This window comes from Meles meles, chromosome 16 (assembly GCF_922984935.1).
Source record: "Meles meles chromosome 16, mMelMel3.1 paternal haplotype, whole genome shotgun sequence".
Taxonomy (NCBI): domain Eukaryota; kingdom Metazoa; phylum Chordata; class Mammalia; order Carnivora; family Mustelidae; genus Meles; species Meles meles.
The window spans coordinates 67,010,579-67,031,306 of record NC_060081.1 but is presented as its reverse complement, the minus strand read 5'-3'; the positions used below and the strand labels follow the sequence as shown (position 1 = coordinate 67,031,306).

Sequence of the window (20,728 nt, the reverse complement as noted above, 5' to 3'; positions counted from 1 at the left end):
TATTTAGTCTTGATGCAACTCACTCTGCAATTCCAGAGGGAAAAAAAAATGCAGCCAATTTTCCTCTCTTTTATTCTTTTCTAAGAGATGCTAAGAAATGGGTAGCAGTGGATGGACAGCTTTTGAGACAGATTAAATCCTGACTCAATCACTTACTAGCACTGGGTGACAGGACAAGGGGAGCTAGATAGGACAAGGGATCTAACCTCTGAGTCCCAAGTATCCTCATCTGTAAAATGTATGAAGTCACAAGAATATTAAATAAGAGAAAATGCACATTGCTGCTGCATGGTAGAGGTTAGCCATTATTATTAGCATTATTAGGTTTGATGTTGGAATTTCACAATTATCAGATATTTTTCATCCCTTGTTAGTTAATGAACCTCTGGTAGGAACAAGGAGAACTTAAAATGCTTTACCCACAGCCCACTACATGCTTCATGTTTGACATCCTTATACAATGACCTGTCGATTCCGTTCCCACACATGGGTCAGGCATTCCAAGGTCTGGCTGTAGTTAAGTTGGACAGACTAAGCTATTTCCAGCAGACTATCTATTTTGGTGACAATACCTAAATATCAGGGCGTGGAGGTGGGAGGGCACAGTTTTGGCTCAGGTAACAACGCTCACCCTACTGTTGGGCCAGAACCAACTCCAGCCAATTCTATTAAGGAAAGCTATCTCTTCCACAAAGCTCGTTGAAATACAAATGTTTAACCCGGGCACGGTGAATGGGGGGGAGAGGCACAGCTACGTCAACAGAATCAGTCCCGGGGACCAGCGCGCGGGGTGGTGGAGGGTGGTGGTGATTGCAACTGTTGCACACATCACCTCTTCTCTGCCCTTCATCTGAGCAACTGTCAGAGTCCTACAAATGGAAAGATGCCTTAAAATCACCTAGTTAGGTGAACCGCCCCATTAACCTTTTTGCAAAATTTAGTGCGTAGGTGCCTTTCTCCGTCGAGTTCTCACTAGCTTTTCCAAGGAGTCCGCGTCTGAAAAAAACGAGATTTGCTGATAAAGTCCACTTCCTCATTTAACAACTGGAGAAACTGAGGCCCAGATACGTAAAAGCAGTCGTCTCAAGTCAGATAGAGGCATTATAGCCATTCCAATTCCGGCCTCACATTCGTGACCCTGCCCGTGACTGATAACCTCCCCCGCTTCCCTGCAGGCCAGGAGACGAGGGCTTGCGTCCGAGCTCTGGAGATGCTGCAGGCCGTCGGGTTCCTTCGCACCAAGGAGACTCGGGCCAAGAGCTCAGCCGGGTCCCTACGCCGCGAAGATTCCCCTACCCCAGACTCGGTCCCCGGAATTTCCGTTGCCATGGAGACTCCAGGGCGAGCACCAGACCCAAGGAGACCTTGGAAAGCGAGGCGACTGGGCGACTGCGAAGAACAGCGCCTACTCACTCACCTGACAGAGAGGAAGCGGGCACGCCCCAAACTCCGGTCCCCAGCGAACCCGCGGAGCACCGAGGATTAACCGAGGAGAATAACAGGAAATGACGTACACGCACGTGCTTCCGAGAGGGGCGGGTAGAGGGCGTTTGAGAGGCAAGGCCTGTGCCCCGCGCCTGCGCAGCCACCGCCTGCCGCGCTGCAGAGTCACTGGGGTGGGAGGAGCATGAGCAAGGGGCGGAGCTCGTGGCTGAGTGACGCAGGCTCAGTGCGACTCGGGAGGCGCGGGCTGGTCCCTCCGGGGGTTTGGATCCGGGTCAGTCAGGCGCTGCGATCTGCGAGAGACGATCTGAACTGACGGGACCGGATTCCCGGAGCGCCCCAGCTGCGAGGAGGTGAGTCTCTTGACATGACGGGGAGGGGCCGCGGCATCGCGTTTCGGCCTGCGGGCCCGGCCTGGCCTCGGGCGGCTTCCCCTGGGCCCGCCTACCTCTCGTCGCGTCGTTCCCCCCGGCGTTGACTGCTTGGGCCGGGCCGGGCCGGGCTTGGGCCTCTCCGCGCCCCCTCGGCATCCGCGGCCTGGGTCGGCCCAAGCTCCGGTCTCTTTCCCCTTCCCGCGCCCCCGCGCTCCCCGCCGCGTCCCGCCCCTCCGCCCGCTCCCGCCCCTCCGCCCGCTCCCGCCCTGCTGTAGCTTCCCCTTTTCGCCTTCCTTGGCCGCCCTTTGCCCCTTCCCGCCCTTTCCCGCTTGTTTCCGAGCCCCAGTCTCGTTGGCTGCCTCTTCAGCTCTGCTCCCGCCTACTCCTGCATCCCTTGCGCCTCGGCGCGACTCCAGCGTCCCATTCTGGCCAGAGAGCATCCGGCAGAGGCACCTTTCCAGCTGGAGACCCTAGGCGGGCAGAACTGAGGCCTTAATAAACAGCTCTCCACTCCCCGAGTAACCCCCCCCACCCCATTTCTGACCCTTTGCCTTCTCGTTTAATTGCGACCGGTCTAGATTCTGGCGAGGGGACAGCATTAACACCGTGCCTTACCTCTATCCACATCGAGAGCGTAGGGGATGAGAGAGTGTGTAGAGATGTGTATGTATTTTGGTCCGGGGGGCCTATAGTTGCAACCTAGACTTGTTTGTGTCTTAGGGGGTTGCAGGACAGGGTTTTCTTGCCCGCACTCCGCGCTTCCTGGGAGGCTGGGAAAGTTTCTAAATCTTTAACATTGTGATGACATGCTTACGCGGGAATCCTTTATTGATCCATCTCAGGTCTTTTCAGGGTCCTGGAAATTTGGATCCAGGTTTGAGGTTAAGAAGTCATGGTTTTAAAGATATAAATAAGATTGTGACACATGCTGTTCTTTGAAACTCAGAGAAAACCAGGAATTTGCCCTTTTGATGGAGGAACTTAGAAGAATTTTACTTGTCATTTTTGAAAGGTTGGGAAAATCCGAGGCAAAGTTAAGTTGGCCCTTGTGATTTAACGTAAAACAATACAATGTAACTTCTAATAGGCCTTCAAACTTTGATCTCTTTGGGAATTGTCCATTTTCAAGAAGTCATTGCAGTGAAAATGGCAAGAAATGTTTCCATAAATTTAATATTAATGAAAAAGGGCAAACCAGTTACATGTTTCCCAGAGTTAGTTGTACAGCTCTTGATTTGAGTGAATGGGAAGCTAGGAATTCAGAGGAACATAATAAGCCTGTTGTAATTAATTACAAACATGCTCTGATTTAGCTCTTAAGGTCATGTCTAAGACTCGCCTTTGCTCTGGATTAATATAACAGAGGGAAAAGGTGCATAATCGGAATATTGGAAATCTGAAAATAGTTTAGACAGAACTTCATCCCTAAAGTTTTACTCTATAGCCAGTTTTTATTTTGGTCTCTTTTGGTTTTCAAATAATAGATCTTTTGGTGTGTCAACAAGAATGTTAACTAAGTTTGTATAAACATGTAGAGGTCACCTGAAGTGCAACTAAGTTAGGACTGTATAATTAAAAATTACATATCTGGGTGCAAAATCTTCTTAGCACAGTGTTAGGGCAGGAATGAGGTTCCAGTTCTTACAGGAATACGGTTCACAGTGCTAGTATGTGTCAGGTTTATCCTTCTGTCCCTAACATCCAGTCTAGTGCTAGAGCACATGGTAGGAATTCTGTAAATATTTGTGGATGGAATGAATTTCTGCCTGTAGGATTCAGCAGTGTCTATTTAGATGTGATGTGTACTGATTTCCAGAGAGACCCAGAAAAGGGTTTGTGTGGGGTCTTCAGGGATGGGAAGACTATCTTCAGACGTTTTTAACTCTGTAAGCGCAAACAATGTGAGCATTTGACTGGCCGGTCATGCAGTAACTGAGGAAGACTATAAGCCAAACTTCAATTTAGTTCTGCCAGCAGGAAATAATTTGTTTATAATTTATAGTAGCAGTCTTTTAGGTACTGTGGAGCTTCCAAAAATATTAGGATAGGATGTGTTATCTTTGCTTACCTCTTTCCCCAGATATATAGGATATTAGTGGGTATCTGAGAGAGGATCCCCCTCTAAATCCAAAAGCATTAGAAACCAGCAAAATAGGGAATTAACAATGTTTCCTCCAGTCGAAGTGCTGGTTAAATTAACCACCAAGATATATGTGGGGAGTGTATTTAAATTTTTTGATTTAAGAAGTTGCAGTAAAAGCTAGCTGAATTCTTTGGAGACCGTTTTCAGTGTTTGCCAGAGAGATCTGCCTAAAATACCTTCTTCTACATGTAAGTAAATAAATAAATGAAATGAAATGCTTAGTGTTAATTCCTTGCTGCTTTATTCTGCCACTGGTACACTATGATTACATTATATCAAACATATTATGACACCCTGACCTTTGGAATATTAGAGGTCTCACAATACCCTAAAACTCACCCCTGAGAAATGAGCAGATAAGGAATCAGAGAAGTTACAAGGGTCCACAGAGAGGCACTGCTCCTTCTGAGAGTGCCTGGGGGGCGGGAGGGGGGGAAGGGGGTTAGGTGGGGTTATAGCCAGTTAGAAATAAGGAAAAGGTAAAGTTAATCCTTTGCTTCACAAATCTACCATCTTCTGGTTTTTGTTTTACCTTTTTTCTTTCTGAGGCCCTGTGATACGTTCATAGATACTTACATTTGTTCAGATTTGTTGTTAACTAATTTATTACCTTAGTGAAAAAATCAGGAATCTAGATTTCAAAGGGTTTATTGACAGACTTCTCTGCTTCTCTGTTGTGTCTCTTATTGCTCTGATTGGCCCCGTTCCCCTTTTCTTTGTTTAAATATAAAAACCAAGGTGGAAGAATGGGGAAGTTCCATCAATCAAACTGGTTAATTAAGTGGAGATCCTTTAAAGGTGTATCTAGAGAAAAATATATATATTTTTTACTTTCCACCTTTTTCTTTTGGCAGAGTTTTATCTTTTCAAGTTGCATGCATAATTCATTTATTTCTGTCTTTCTCGTATAATAATTAAAATAATTTGAAGCTAAAAAATGGTAAGAATGTGGAATAATCAGTAATCATTGAAACATTTGTAATCCTGTTTTAACAATGGTAACATCTTGATATCTGAGTATGAATATGAATATTGATGTGGGTCAGAACTGCTTTAGAGAAATGCTATCATGTGTCATGAAGTTACACTTAACGGGCATTGTTAGGGTTGGACTACACAAATATTCAGTATCATTTTAAAAGATGAGAATGCTGTAGTTGAGCTTTTTCCTTTTATTTTTGGTGCAAAGTTCATTTTGTCTGTAGGTTTCTAGACCTCTACAACTGGACAGATTTTTACCCCTTGTTAAAAACTATACTTAAACATAAATTTCAGGTGATCTAGTTTTCAAAGCTGTGTGATAGGATATTGGCATCAAGTATTTGGACAGTTTAAATTCTACTATAACAATTGAGTAGGATACAGAATTGTTGAAATCACTATGTTGTACGTCTAAAACTAATATGTCAACTATACTTCAGTAAAAAAATCTATTCCAATAAATACATGTTTCTGTATCATTTTATTTTTTTTCTTAAGAAATAAAACCTACAGTCCCCAAATGTCTATACTGAAAATTCCTTTTAGAAATAGCAATTTGCTTTTTTCTCCCTAACAAGTAGTAATGGTATCAGGAATATAGATTTTAACAAAAGGTATACTTTGAACCTACTGTTTTCACTTTGCTCATTTTATTTTTATTTTATTTTTCAGTATTAACGGCAACATCCATAGTAGTGTAAAAACTTTCACAATGAAATCTGAAGCCAAGGATGGAGAAGAGGAGAGTCTACAAACTGCTTTCAAGAAATTAAGAGTGGATGCATCAGGGTAATTAAATATGTAATACGTTATTTGGGAATTGTTTACTAGATTTAAAAAGCCTTTTCCACTGAAGAAGTTCTCATGCTCTCCTAAAATTTCTCATTATTCATAAAAAATGAAAATGTTAATAGTGTGACATTCTACAGAATTTTGCACAGCATTATTTTACTTATAAAAGAAACTTTTAATGTTCACTTTTGAAAAGTGGCGGCTCATTTGTATTCCCATGTTGGGTGTTTTGGTTTCCCTTAGTTTTGAGGAGGGTTCCCCACCTCACTCTTGAATCAGAATTAGCAAGCAGTATCCCATCAGGAATTTCCTCATACATCTCTAGGGAATCACAGTGTTTTTCCCTAAAAGTGAATCAACTCCATAGAAATCCACAGACATTCTCGATTTCATATGCTCTGATTGCTGAGTCTATCACTATGGAAACCTCTATTCATTAGGGTTCTGTCACTGAGATCAATAATCTTGGACCCTTTCGCCAAACTAATTAGAGCACCTGCAGACCAGCTGCTGTCTGAATGTTAATATTTTGCCCATTGCAAAGTGTTCTGTGCAAGACTCTTTTCATCTCCATTCTTCACCCCAGGCCAGAAGAAATCTTGAATCTCTGATAGATGCAGGAATATTTCTTTTCATGAATGGAGAATACACCCTGGAAGCCCAGAGTGGAACACTTCACACCAAGTAATAAGCACTGAGGTTTATTACCCACTTCTGTGCCCTAGACACTAGCTTAAATATCTATACATGTTATTTAATCCTCACTGCCAATTTAGAAGATAGATACAATAGTTATCCCAGTTTACAGAAGAGCTACAGATGAAGTAAGTCACTGGCTAAGGGCCACATTGGTGAGAAGTGGTAGAGTCAGGATTTGAACCCAATTTGCCTCCAGAACCTGTGCTCTTAACCATTCCTTTTTCTGATACCTTGAAGATACCAGGAGGAGTTGCACACAGTAGTTGGCACATAGTAAAAATTAGTTGTTGTTATAGCTGTTTGTTTTTGCTGGTTTTGTTTGTTTGTTTGTTTATTTATTTACTTACTTATTTATGGCCTACCAGGTGAGAAGATTTATACTAATGGGTTTGCACAAGAACTGTTAATGGTGCTCCCATTAGCTTCAAATAAATCTCCTCCCAGTGGCTTTTCTGATATGGTCATCTTGCCATTTAAATTGATCAGTAGTTTTTAAGTCATTTTGGGAAATAAAAACAAAGCAGACAAATAGATAATTCCAGATTATGGTCACATTCCTTTGTGATTTCTGCTACAGAAATAATTTTTTTAATGAGGAAAATGCTAGGAATGTGTATACACATACACACACATATACATACAAATTCCTTAGCATATATAAATACATATGAGTAACTCTTCGTACACGGATTTCTTTCCTGGTGTTTTAGGAAGTTGGAACATAAAATTAAACTATTTCAGTATCCCTAAAAATTACCTGGAACATTAAAAACAAAAACAACAGCACCCTTGAAGATTTTATATCTTACCATATCACCTGTGGTCAGATACTGCAACTTTGTGGTATGTGATCTGCTTGGAGTAAAGTTAAAGAAAGAGAAGGGGAGTAGAGAACATTTGAGAAAACCAAAAAAGAGTAGAGGGGTGAGTCATTACCATGACTAAGCAGAATAAGACTTGTGTAATGTATCATATGGTTCTAGTTGTTTCATATTGTTGCTGATTTATAAATGGGACATCTGAGGTACTGACTCATAAACTAACCAAGCCTTGCCAGGAATTTAATATGATCCTGTTCAACAGGTTTCGATTCCCAATGGTAATTTGTCTTATCAGGATAAATCTCTATATATTTATGAGAAAACAACATAATCCTTTTTATCTGATTATAAAATAATATAGTGCTTATTACAGAAAAAGTCACAAAACAAAAAGTAAAAATCTCAATTTACCGTAACTGCTCTTAACAATCTAGGCCGTCTGTACTTAACACCATACATTTTTTTGACATAGTTGAGATCATAATATATATATAGTTGTTTATCTAATGCTGTTTTCTCTTAATGTTATGTTATAAGCATTCTCTGTGGACATAAGGCCTTATCTGGCCCAGATAAATAGCGTAAAAGTCTATTTATATCCTGCTGCTGATCATACTTAAGAATTACTCTTTGGCTTATGCCCCTGCAACTGTGGGCTTGTAGGGATCCCCTAAATTTGGTTTTGGAGGAAAATTTACTCTAAAAGGTGAGAAGTTCTTTGAGAAACCCAAACAACAGAGAAAGGTATTAATGCAAGTTGTGTTTGAGTTGGTGAGAGCAGTAAATTCTCCTCCTCTCGGTTTTCTGTGAGCTGTAAACTTTGTTGTTTCTCCAGGTCCATAGCATCTCTGTCTGTCGGAGAAGGCACAAACGTCAGAGCATCAGTCAGAACAGCAGCAGATGATACCAAACCGAAAACTTCATGTGCATCTAAAGACAGTTGGCATGGGTGAGAGCTTCTTACTGCAGATGGTTTTTCTCCCAATACTTTAAATTACTCTTGGACTGTTCTGAGTATCCAGAAAAGAGTATGTTAGATGCAGAGCCCCAAACCCAGTGATTAGGGATGAGCCATTCTTCTCCATTGAGAATATGCTAAGACTCACGGTGTGGTTTGGTTCGTAGTCAGTTTTTATAAATGCCCTGTGTGGTTTGAGAAGAATGAGTCTTCTCTAATCATTCTTGGGTTTCTTTTATGTCCATTAAATCAAGCTTTTAAATGATGAAAAGTACTTTTTCAATAATTTTTTCCCTATTAATAATTGGGAGATGTATGTTGAAATCTTCCATATGGGAGTGAATTTGTTCCCTTAAACATTTTTATTTTATGTATTTTGAAGCCATCTTGTTAGGTTTATACAGTCTAGGTTCATCCCAGTTTAGAATGTTTTCTTCCTGATGAATTAAGATTTTTAATGATGTAAGTGACCTTTTTAATTCGTCGTAATGGCTACTGTCTTAAAGTCTATTTTTTCCAGAATTAATGTATTAATCGAGTTGTCTTTTGGCTGGTGTTTACCTGTTATATCATTTTTTATCTTTTATTTTCAACCATTGTGTGTTTTAAAATTTTTGGCGTGTCTCAAATATATATGGCTTATTTTATTTATTCTGACAATCTTTTTTTAAACTGAGTTCAGTGCATTTACATTTATTGTGATTATTGATTGATACATGTTTCTGCCATTTTACCTTATGCTAATTGTCCTACTTCGTTGTGTTTGTTTTTTTACTCTTCCATCCTTCCCTCTTCTTCTCCCCTCCTTTTAAAAAATTGTTTGAAATAGGGTTTTTTTTTTTTTCCCCATCACCTTCCTTCTCCTGCCTTGGAAATTATATGCTGTTTCTATTCTTTTAGTAGTGAGCCTTGGAATTCCACCGTATGTGCTTGTTAACAAAGACAAAAGTTATTCCAGTAATCCTTGAACAGCACAGGCGTTAGGGGTGAAAAACAGTAAAAAATCCATGCGTGTAAGCGGGCCCACGCAGTTTAAACCCTTCTCATTCAAGTGTCAGCTGTATTTTAACCCTCTGTACAATCTTTTTACTCTGACCTCCTAACTTCCATGTGCAGTTGCCCAATATTTTACTTTTCTCGCTTCTTTTTAATCTCACAAATAGGTTATATTTTATTATTTAAATAGTGTTTATCTCATTTACAGTTTCTTTGCTCACCATTATTGCATCTCAGACCTTTTATAGGATGCCTTGCCTTTCTTTCTTCCTAAAGTACTTTCTTTAGAAATTCCTTCAACAAAGGTCTGTTGTTAATAAATAGGGTCTCTTGTAGAACTCCCCATACAGTGAATTTCAGTGGTGCTCCTTCCTTGTATAACATCATGTTCTCTTGGTAAATACACTTTCATTTATCTGAAAATGTCTTTGTTTCATCCTTGTTCTTGAAAGATACACCTCATTTGATATGCCTGAAGTCCTAGTTCTAGATTGAGTTATTTTCTCATATCCCTGGAAGATACTCATTGTCTTTTGGCTTCATTATTGATGTTGAAAGGTCTACCTTCAATCTTACCATCCCTCATTTTGGGAATAATCTGTCTAGTCTCTGGCTGCTTTTAAGATGTTCCAGTTTTGGAGAATCGACAGCCTTGCTACAGTGTCTAGATGCAGACTGCTCTTTTATTTGTCCCGTTTCACGGTGCTGCCGGTATCTGTAGATCTCTTCCATCCATTCAGAAAATTTCTCAGTCCTTAGCTCTTCAGAAATCACTTATCCTCCGTGCTCTATAGTTCTTCCTTGGGAAATTCCAGATTTCTTATTCTATCTTTCATATTTTTTTAACTTCTTTACATTTTTTCCAAGTCTCCTCCAAGTCAGGGATAGAGGAGGAGGAGGTCAGGGGTAGGCAGACTTTTTTTGCAAAGGGCCAGATAGTAAATATTTTAGGGTTTGGAGGCCAAGAGGTGAGATTCAAGGATATTATGTAGGTATGGATATAAGCGAGAAAATTTCTGCCCTGCCCCATTTGCCTGATGCACACTGTCCTGGCTGGTGGACACACTTTGTGTTCCGTTGCTTAGTTTCAGGGTGAAAACTGCCAGGTGGGGTGGCAGGATGGATGGCAATACTGGAGTCAGTTTTACCCTGTGCCCTGGTGGCACCCAGATTCCAGCATGCCCTTCTTCCCTCCAGAGAGCCCCGCATAAGCCAGACTCTTGAACTGAGACCCACCTCTCAGCTGCTGGCGGTTGCTGGCAGCAGAGCCCCAACATGTAGATGATACCAGCAGGGGACCTCGGCCGTGGTGTGATGCATCTGGCCAGGAAGGCAGGCACAGGGAGTAGAGAACCGGGTGAACGGGGATACCCTGCCTGGTCTCTGGCTCACAGTGCTAGTCCACAGGAGCAGTATCTGTGGGCTGAATGAAAGCAGCCAGTTTTGACCCACAGACTACAATTGGCTGAACTCTGTTAGAAATAATTCAGATTTATCTTCCCTTAGCTCTATTCTGCTGTTTGGCCCAGCCATTTAATTTAATTTCAAACATGCTTTTTTTTTTTTTTTTTTAAGTTCTTTTTGGTTCTGTTAGCAGTTTTGAGTCTCTTTCTCTCTTTTTCTCCCCCTTTGCTCAGCTCTTTTATTTATTTAAATATCTTATTAAAAGTTATGTAGAGCATCTGGTAATTCCCAATATCTGAAAACTTGAGGGAGTCTAAATTTATTCGTCATCTGTTCCCAGTGGTAGAAATGAATCCTAAGTCTCTGCTCTGTGTGGTAACCATGACATCATGACACAGTGGCTGTTTGCGTCGTCAGCCGCACACAGTGGTATGGAAGCTTCTGGTTTCAGAGCACAGAGCACAACACTTGGCTTTACAGCATCAGGTGCTTTGGGGCGGGGGCTTTTCCAGACCCAGTGGCTGATGGTTCCCAGGCCAAGGGTTGGGACCAGGAAGTGTTCTGCACCCAATGTTTGGCCCAAGAAATGCAATTAAAAACTACCCTTTACGTCTCCTATTTCTGTAGCTTGCTAATAAGGAGATGTTGAAGTTTTTGAGATGCAGACTTAGGCAGCTTGAAAACAGAGATGGGCACATCACTTTGGGGGAAACTTAGGACCTCAGACTCAGGAGAGGAGGTAAACTTCCAGCTATCACAAAGATCCTTTTAGGAGAGCTGCATATCCCAACATCTTTTTGTGCACTGTTTTCCTCTTAGGTCTACAAGGAAGTCTTCACGAGGAGCAGTGAGAACCCAGCGTCGTCGACGTTCTAAGTCTCCTGTCCTTCATCCTCCAAAGTTTATACATTGCAGTACGATAGCTTCTTCTTCCAGCAGCCAGCTCAAGCACAAAAGCCAGACTGACTCCCCTGATAGCAGCAGTGGGCTGGGAATTTCCACCCCTAAAGAGTTCACTGCAGGAGAATGCTCTACTTCTCTCGATACTAATCACACAGGGGCAGTCGTTGAGCCTTTGAGAACTTCGGTTCCCAGGCTCCCTTCAGAGAGTAAGAAGGAAGACTCCTCTGATGCTACCCAAGTCTCCCAAGCAAGTCTCAAGGCCAATGATCTCTCTGACTTTCAATCCGTTTCCAAGCTAAACCAGGGCAAGCCATGTGCATGCATAGGCAAGGAGTGCCAGTGTAAGAGATGGCATGATATGGAAGTGTATTCCTTTTCAGGCCTGCAGAGTGTCCCTCCCTTGGCCCCAGAAAGAAGATCCATGCTTGAGGACTACTCTCAGTCGCTCCACACCAGAACTCTGTCTGGCTCCCCCCGCTCCTGTTCTGAGCAAGCTCGAGTCTATGTGGATGATGTGACCATTGAGGACCTGTCAGGCTACATGGAATATTACTTGTATATTCCCAAGAAAATGTCCCACATGGCCGAAATGATGTACACCTGATAGCAAGAAGCTAAGTCCTATGCTTTAAACCAATGAAGGGTTGTCAGAGAGATTTAGTTAATGGCAGACCTTGCGGCCACGTTATGTGAGAAGACGTCTCCTTCTGCTCACTGTGCTTGCAATAAAAACTTTCTTGGCATCTCCATTCATCTTCGTTCTTTAAACTTACTCTCTGCGTTCTTACATACGCACCAAGGTGAGCAGATCAAAGGAAAATCCCTCTTCTTTAGAAAAGTTTCTGGGAGATGAAGAAACCATAATTACTTGACTGGTAGCGATGGGTATATGGTAAAAGGCTACAAGTAAAGCATTGCATTTTTCAGATCTGTTTGAGATTTGTCAGCCCAGGAAAATGAAACGTTTTGTAACTGGACTGAACATTCGTCATGCTGTAGTTGCCAGCCCAGAATTTTAGAAGTTCTATGACTGATTTAAACTGTCTCTGATTTAACATAAGTTCATTGTGTCTTTCAGGGTTCCTTGTGACATTGTTAAGCCAGAGATCTAAGGTTTACATTCAATATGAATAAACTAGCTGGCCTGCCCTGTATTGTTTGAGAGAATCATTAACCGTCACCAAATAAACCCCTGCTGGCACTTGGTACATGAAGTCATGTTACGTGAAGTTTTTCAGTTAAGAAGCAGCTTGGAGTGGCTGCTTCAGTTGGAACAAGGGGGGGTGTAGTATTTGAAACCAGTGTGCATCTTCTCCATCGATGGCATTTTAACATCTGTGACACGTTTCAGTCACTTGTAATGTAGATCTCATACCTCAGTTTCAAATGTTCCGGGTGGATTTATCCCTTTCCACTGCCCTCCTACCCTAGCCAACCCAAAACAGAATTTGATACATGCTCTATCTTGTGTTTCTGGTTGGCCATCCAAAACTTCCCGCCAGAGTTCGGTGGAGGAAAAAAAGACCTCTCCTCGGTTTCAGCTAGAGGATGAATCCCTGTCTTTTTCAGATGGCTCCAGTGTGAATTTTATGCATACCACATAACATATTTTAATTCAGACCATCATCTTAAGCATTCCCATCAAATTCAGTGAAAACCTGTCCAGCCGTTTTAACATCATGTTAACAGAAAGTTTGTTTTAAGTTTTATTTAGTTACAAAGTAAGTTTTATTCTTTACTAAAACATCCCACTGAGTGGAGTTGGTTCATGACAGTGGGGTCTGGGCTTCACACACAACGTGATGTGCACTTGGGAGGGGTGGGAAGGGTATTCCCCGGAAAAGCCCTGAACATAAGCTGTGAGAGATCTGTGCTAGTTACTAGTTTGGTGTGGATTTAGTGACATCTGAAGGCTGTGGTTTGAGCAAGGCAGCAATGCCTTGCCACCACAGCCCTGGAAGCAGAGATTTCTTAATGCTAGCAGAAGGAATGTTATTGCATATACCTAAGGCAACAGTTGTGAAACCTTTGGTCTCATGACTCATTTACAAATTAAGGATGCCAAAGAGTTTTTGTTTTTGTGAGTCATACTTATATTTTACCATATTAGAAATTAAAATAAATTTTAAAAATATGTATTACCTGATTTTAAAACAATGATTTTATTACATGTTAACATTTTTACTTGAATTAACAAAATATTTTTCGTGAGAAGAGTGGCGTTTTACAGTTTTGCAAATTTCTTTAATGTTTGCCTTAATAGAAGACAATTAGATCTCATATCTGCTTCTGCATTCAACCTCTTGTGAACATTGTGTCGTGTGACCTCTAGAAAATTCTGTACACTTGTGGGAGATGAGCATGAAAAAGGCAGTTAATGGTAATATGACACTAGTTTTGACCTCACAGATGCCCTGAAAGAGTAGATCCCCAGAGCACACTTTAAGAACCACTGATGAGACCATTAGAGTTTCTACTGTAAAGGCACCTACCACCCACGCCATCGTCTCCACAACCAGCGTCTTGCTTCACCTTTTGTACTAGCGAGAGTGGAGTAATTCGGGCTGAGTGTGGTACTTGAATAAAGATGGTTCCTCAGTCTTTTAAGTCTTTTTTAGCTTTTAAGTCCTGTCGTCTGGTTATTTACTTAATTCTATATGATAGCATTTATCATATAAATGATATCATATCATATAAATGATAACATTTATCATATCAACAATTTATCAGTCATCAGAGAATGAAGGAAGATGCGCCTTCCTTTCAAACAAAAGTTGTCATGAGCAGGGGTGTCAGGACAAAGTTCCAGTGGATGAGTAACCGCTTGAAGAAGTCGGAACTTGGGTGAAAGCTAAGCATTCCAGATCCACGGGAATAAGGGTTAAGTATCTACATTTCAGTCAAAATCTCAAAACATGAATCCTGAAGCTAAACACTACTCTGCTCAGACCCAGCTGGCCAACTTTAATAGGAGTGTCCCTCACTGGAACGTACGACTTTTTGTGAGTGTGGTTTATTGAATCAGTCTTTCTTGAATGCACCCTGGGAGATGGATTCAGAGTATGGATTGAGAAATTTTATTCTGATTGAAAAGTAGCATCCTGACATGTGCCTTTATTAACTATTCATAGAACCTGCATTCATCCACTTATTCAGCAAATATTCCTGGAGCGCCTGCAACCATACGAGGTGCTGGGGATAAAACAGCAACAGAATGACATCCTTGTACCCGAGAGGAGGATTCCAAGATCCTAAGGGCTGGGGCTGGGGACGGTGATTCTTTTCTTTGGGTGCTCAGAGAAGCTTCTGTGATGAGGTCGGTGACATCTGAACTGAGACCCGAAGAAAGGGAGTAAGCCTTGTAGATATTTGGGGGCAGAGCATTCCGGACAGATGAAACAGCAAAGAACATCAACGTGGCTTGAAGCAGGTGAGGTCACAGAAGTGTGGGGCAGGGGCAGATCATGGAGGGTCTTGCAGGCCATTTTAAAGGCTGTAAGTCCTGAATGAGGTAAGGGGCCATTTGGGGGGTTTGGAGGAGAGGCGAGGCATTATCACACTGGCCTTTACCGAGAACACTGGCTGTTCTATGTGGACTGGGGAGCAGGAGAAGAGGAGGCAAGGAGGCAGTTGGGAGGGCACAGCAATGGGTTTTGGTGGCTTGGACACTTGGCAGTGCAGAAGAAGAGATGTATTCTGGAACAATTTCAGAGGTAGAGCTGAGGGGATGTGCTGATAGATTGGATACAGAGTATGAGAGAAAAACCGCACTTAAGGACTCCAAAGGGTTTTAGAAGCTGGAAGTTGGCTGGAGGAGCAGATCCGAGAGACGCTGGGAGCCTGGTTTTGCTCTCACCAAGTGTAAGGTGCTTCTGAGACACCCTGTGGCGATGTGGTGGTGGACCTATACCAAAGATCAGTAGGGAGGTACAGGCTGGAGACATAAATATAGGAGCCACGAGGATAGGGGTCTTACTTAAAGCTCAGACTGGAGGAGACCACATAGGAAGTGAATGTAGGTAAAGACCCAGACAGAGGACCAAGCTCTGGGACATTCCCACGGTAGAGAGGTCAGCGGAATGAATAGGAACCAGCCAAAGACTAAGTAGGAGCAGCCAGTGAGGTGGGAACAGAATCAAGAGAGCGGTCCTATCGGTCAAGTGAAAAAGTGTTTAATTAAGAAGGGACTTGGCGCATCGGACTCTCTGCTCAGCGGGGAGCCTGCTTCCTCCTCTCTCTCTCTCTGACTGTCTCTCTGCCTACTTGTGATCTCTCTCTGTCAAATAAATAAATAAAATCTTTAAAAAAAAAAAAAAAAAAAAGAAGGGACTTGGAAGCTGCCAAATGGTGCAGAGAAGGAAAGGTGAGCACCGGCTGTGAGCAGGCACTGGGCATACAAGCGTGAGCTGGAGCGCCAGGCACTTGGTCTGCGTTCTTGCTTTTTTGTGGAATGATGATAATCCTTGCTTCAAACTACTCATAGTTTAGGGAAAGAGCCTACATGTGCAAAGGCATTTAATCCAGCCAGGAAGCTTCTCTGAGAGAAGGTGGGGCTTCGTCAGCTGAGTCTTCGGTGGGTTTCTGTGTGCAGGCCTCTTCTCTCTATTCTGGATTTTTGGGGTCATCCCTCCCCGTGCCCCCAGGCTCCCTAAGAAGTGATCCACACCTGAGAAATGAGAAAGAAACAGAGGAAGCAAGTGACTGCTCTCTCTGATCAAAGGACAGAACCACAGACAAAGAAAAGACTTGGGAAAAGCAAGAATGGGATAGCTCTTCAAAACTGGTTTAGAATTCATTTCAAGCTTAGTAAATTCCCTTCTGCCCAAGAAACTGGGCTTTCCTTAGGAAAAGCTGCTGTAATGCACGGATGGCCTCAAGAGGCCTCCCTTTCCTTGAAATGCACTGCTTCCATGCCACCAGAGGCAAGAGCTGCTCCAAAGCTGGGCCCCTGTCTCGCCTAAGGCCAGCACCAAATTCAGCAAACAATGTACTTAAACTTTTAAGAAATCAAAGCGCCCCTTTACCGATAACTTAGTTTATCAGCTTAAAAAGTGAAAAACCATAAGGCAACGCTGAGTAAACAAGTATTGTGAAGAGTAAGGAGGACTGTGGTGTCGAGGTATTTAGTATTTAGGGGATGATTCTGACTTACCTCTTTGGTGACTATCTTATTAAGCATTCCAGTTTGAGGAGCAACTTATCAAGTGAGCATAATATTCATAATAGCTAATATTTATTAGGTGTTTAGTGTGCTCCAAGCCTTTTTACAGTATTAAATTACCCAACCATATAAGGAAGATACTGTTACCCTGAATACTAATAATCCTTCGAGGTAGGTACTTACAAAGAATTTGTGGCTTAGGGAAATTAACAATTGGTCCAAGGCCATCCCTTATGAGGGGCAGAACTGGGATATGAACACATACCTAACTCCACGGCTACCTACCCTGCAGAGCCTATGGCACATGGATTCGTGAAGGTATAAATGTTACTAAGAAATGGTTTCTTAATTTGAAAACATACAGTGGTTCTTTTTTTTTTTAAGATTTTTATTTATTTGACAGAGAGAGATCACAAGTAGGCAGAGAGAGAGGGGGAAGCAGACTCTGCACTGAGCAGAGAGCCCGATGCGGGGCTCGATCCCAGGACCCTGGGACCATGACCTGAGCCAAAGGCAGAGGCTTTAACCCACTGAGCCACCCAGGCGCCCCAAAACATACAGTAGTTTTTAACCAGGAATGAATCAGATTCGTCTGAGGGGATTTTAAGAAGAATACAACTGCCCAAGCCTTTTCTGGGAACAATATATTCACTGGTTTGGGGTTGGGGGGTGGGGGAGAGCTCTGGAATCTGTTTATGTTTTTAAGTTCAATACCTGAACTTAAATCTTAACGTGTACCCACCCTTGGTAGGGAACCACCATAGGGAGCCGCACGGGTGCACAGCGGCTAAATTTATCAGGTGGAATAGCCCAGTAGGACCCAACCACCTCCCAGCCTTCAAAGAGGATTATGGTGATTTGCCCAGCATTTCACTACAAAGAGTATTGAACTTGAACAACACAAACTATCGAACTTCCACTTTGAGATGTTGCTTTCCTCTCCTCTTGAGAGCAGAGCTGGAAAGAAACATGTGATTCGCCAGAGACCTTGGTGAGAAGTGGCAAAAGCAGAGCTCTCTGGGGTGGGCATCGAGGCATTCTTAGAAGTGAATTTGTGTAAGCAGTTCAGTCGTCCGGCTGGCCGGATGGTGAGTCCAAACCTAGACGATGCAGTGTTTATCCAGGGCTACTTTTCTGCCCGTCCACTCGGCAAACAGCCAGCGATAGTGAGCTCAGAGGCTGTGTGTTTCTGCCTCAGGCTGAAACATGGACCCAGAAGGGGCTCTTTAACAGGGAAGGAACCAGGGAGAACTGGGAATCCACTGGGATGAAGGGAGAGAACATTTTCTGTCCATTTCTGAAACGAACAAATCTTCCGTAGTGACTTCAAGGAGCCTGAGTCATGGTGGGATTTGGAGTATGTAAGATTAAGTCTGAAGTCAGATAATAATCCATTAGTCCTCAAGTGCCTTCTGCACTTGCTTTTTTGTGTGATTTCTTTTCCCCCCATACATTTCCATCTCCGCCCCCCCCAAACAGCTTCCTGTTCTTGATGGCTCCTACCTTTCCCACTCTACGCTCTGTGAACCCTGGGCTCAGCTGGGATTTCCAATCATTAGTCCTGGCCATAGCTTCATGTCACAAAGATTTATTTGTCCCTTTGACTGAGTTTTGGTGGGAACCTGAGTGCTGGGAATCCACCCAGGCCCTTCCCTCCTGACCCTGCCCCAAGAGCTTTCTGAAGTCTGGCCTCACAGGCTCTGAGGACACCAAAGAGAAAGAAAACTTGGAAAAGGGATTTTTTTTTTTTTTTTTAAATCACGGTGCTGGAGTATTGCGCAGACGACTTCATCAAATAACCAGCGACACTGTTTCCTGGAGATAGAGAAGGACAGGCTCTTCGCCCCTCTGAGGAGAGAACCTGGGAGCATTCAGTGCCTTCTGCGGGCTCTTTCCAGGGTCTTCCCAAAGCTGCGGAGAGGGGCTGGGGGTTGTGCATGAGTGCTGGACTCAGGTTTTCTCTATCTTCCAGACTCTGTTTCCAGAACCTCACTTCTCTTCCTGAGTTCCCTCCTCTGCTTTCAAAAGCATATGGGAAACCAGGTCCGTGCCTTTCTCTTTAGGTCACCGGATTCCTTTATGGGGCTGGCGGCGTGTATAGCCCCAGGTCCTGTTAGGGCATGTGAGTGGTGGTGGGTAAGATTTGCCAACCTCTACGCTCTGGGGGATTTTAAGTGTTCCAGGACTGGCTGTTCCCCTAGTCCTCCTTTCCCCTTCCCTCCCTTCCCTGACCCCTCTGCTGCTTCCCTGCCTGCAGACTCAGGGGACCCCAAAGGTGGAAGGGAGCTCCTACCCAGGCGGAAGAAGAGCCACTCAATTGCCCCAGCTGCCCACACTGAGTTCTCCGCTGCCCGTCCTCGCCCCTCCAGCGACTCCCTGGGTCTGAAGCACCAGCCCAATTTGAAACACCCCTCCCGCTTTGAAGGAGGCTGGGCTGGCCAGGGGGTTATTTTGGGAGCAGCTTCTGAGATCCAATGGCCTTGTTAGGGCAACACTGACCTTTCTGTCCCAGGAGGAGGGCAGGATCGAGAGAGGGGCGGGACAGCGGCAGGGAGATCGACAGCCCCGCACACCCACTGGGTGGAGAAGGGGGCCTGCCGGCTGCAGGAATTCAGCCTCAGGCTGGGGGCTGTCACCGAGGAGGAATTTCCCCTTTTCAAAACGGACTGGGGACCCCTCCACCCCACCCCTTTCACTGTGCTTCTTAAAGGGATCACACCGTTTTTCTTCTGACTCCAAGGAAGCCAGACTTGGGACGCTCTTTGGAGACTGTGAATCTTTCCCTCCTGCTTCCTTCCCAACTGGCAGCCTTCCTCTGGCTGGTTGAGCGGGGGCCTCCCAGGCATGGCACTGACCAGCCGACCCAGTGCTGACTTGGCGCCGGGGCTCATTCAGCCTCTGGTGGCATCTTGCTTTCTCCCTCCTGGGGCGCAATGGTGAGTCAGGGGCGCCCAGCCCTGAGTGTGCTTGGAGCGTGTCGTTGGCACCCCCCCATCACCCTCTCTCCCCCAGGCTGGAGGACGGTGAGGCTGTCAGAGGCTATGATGAGATGAGTGGGGGTCGCTTTGACTTCGATGATGGCGGGGCATACTGCGGGGGCTGGGAGGGGGGAAAGGCCCACGGACATGGACTGTGCACAGGCCCGAAGGGTCAGGGCGAATACTCGGGCTCCTGGAACTTTGGCTTCGAAGTGGCGGGCGTCTACACCTGGCCCAGTGGGAACACCTTTGAGGGATACTGGAGCCAGGGCAAACGGCATGGGCTGGGCATAGAGACCAAGGGGCGCTGGCTTTACAAGGGCGAGTGGACACACGGCTTCAAGGGACGCTACGGGACGCGGCAGAGCAGCAGCAGCGGTGCCAAGTACGAAGGCACTTGGAACAACGGCCTGCAGGACGGCTATGGCACCGAGACCTATGCCGATGGAGGTGAGCCCGGCTGGGGCCCGCAGAGCTAGTAGGAGCCAGACCCGTGAGGGAGACTGGGGGAGGGTGGGAAGAGGGAGGGGCAATGTGACACAGAATCAGAAGAGCCAGGATGTTCTTGCTGTGTGGCATTGGGCAAGCTGCCCTACCTCTCTCAGCACCCACTTCCTCATTAGTGAAGGCTGGGCCAGTAACAGGGCCACTGAGTAGTGTCGGACAAGACCTGCTGTAGAACTACACAGCACACATTCAGTAAAACCTAACTACTACCGTTGGCATGGTAGGATTACAATCAGCCATGGAATATACTCTGGCTTGTGCTCTAGAAGAATTTGGGTCTAATCTCAACTTTGCCATGAAAATTATTTTCAAGCCATAGATTATGAAGTATTCATTCATTCACCCATCCATCCACCCACCCATCCATCCATCCATCCACCCACCCATCCACCCACCCATCCACCCATCCATCCATCCACCCACCCATCCATCCATCCATCCATCCATCCATCCATCCACCCACCCATCCATCCATCCATCCATCCATCCACCCACCCATCCATCCACTCACCCATCCATCCATCCATCCATCCATCCACCCACCCATCCATCCACTCACCCATCCATC

General features: G+C 44.4%; 2 protein-coding genes across 3 annotated transcripts in view; both read left to right on the top strand.

Moving 5' to 3' along the window:
- The first annotated feature begins 1,644 nt into the window (after window positions 1-1,644).
- OSER1 (oxidative stress responsive serine rich 1) lies at window positions 1,645-12,668 on the top strand. The gene is made up of 4 exons (XM_045980875.1): window positions 1,645-1,796; window positions 5,614-5,730; window positions 8,089-8,202; window positions 11,431-12,668. The coding sequence occupies exons 2-4, from the start codon at window positions 5,654-5,656 to the stop codon at window positions 12,116-12,118; spliced, it is 879 nt and encodes a 292-aa protein (XP_045836831.1). The 5' UTR covers window positions 1,645-1,796; window positions 5,614-5,653; the 3' UTR covers window positions 12,119-12,668.
- Window positions 12,669-19,243: 6,575 nt separating this feature from the next.
- The window catches only part of JPH2 (junctophilin 2), a 64,976-nt gene continuing 63,491 nt past the window's right edge, over window positions 19,244-20,728 (top strand). For both annotated transcript variants that reach the window (XM_045981766.1, XM_045981767.1), the window contains exon 1: window positions 19,244-20,103. In XM_045981766.1, coding sequence (XP_045837722.1) covers window positions 19,725-20,103 — 379 coding nt within the window. In that variant the 5' untranslated portion in view covers window positions 19,244-19,724. The remainder of the gene's footprint in view (window positions 20,104-20,728) is intronic.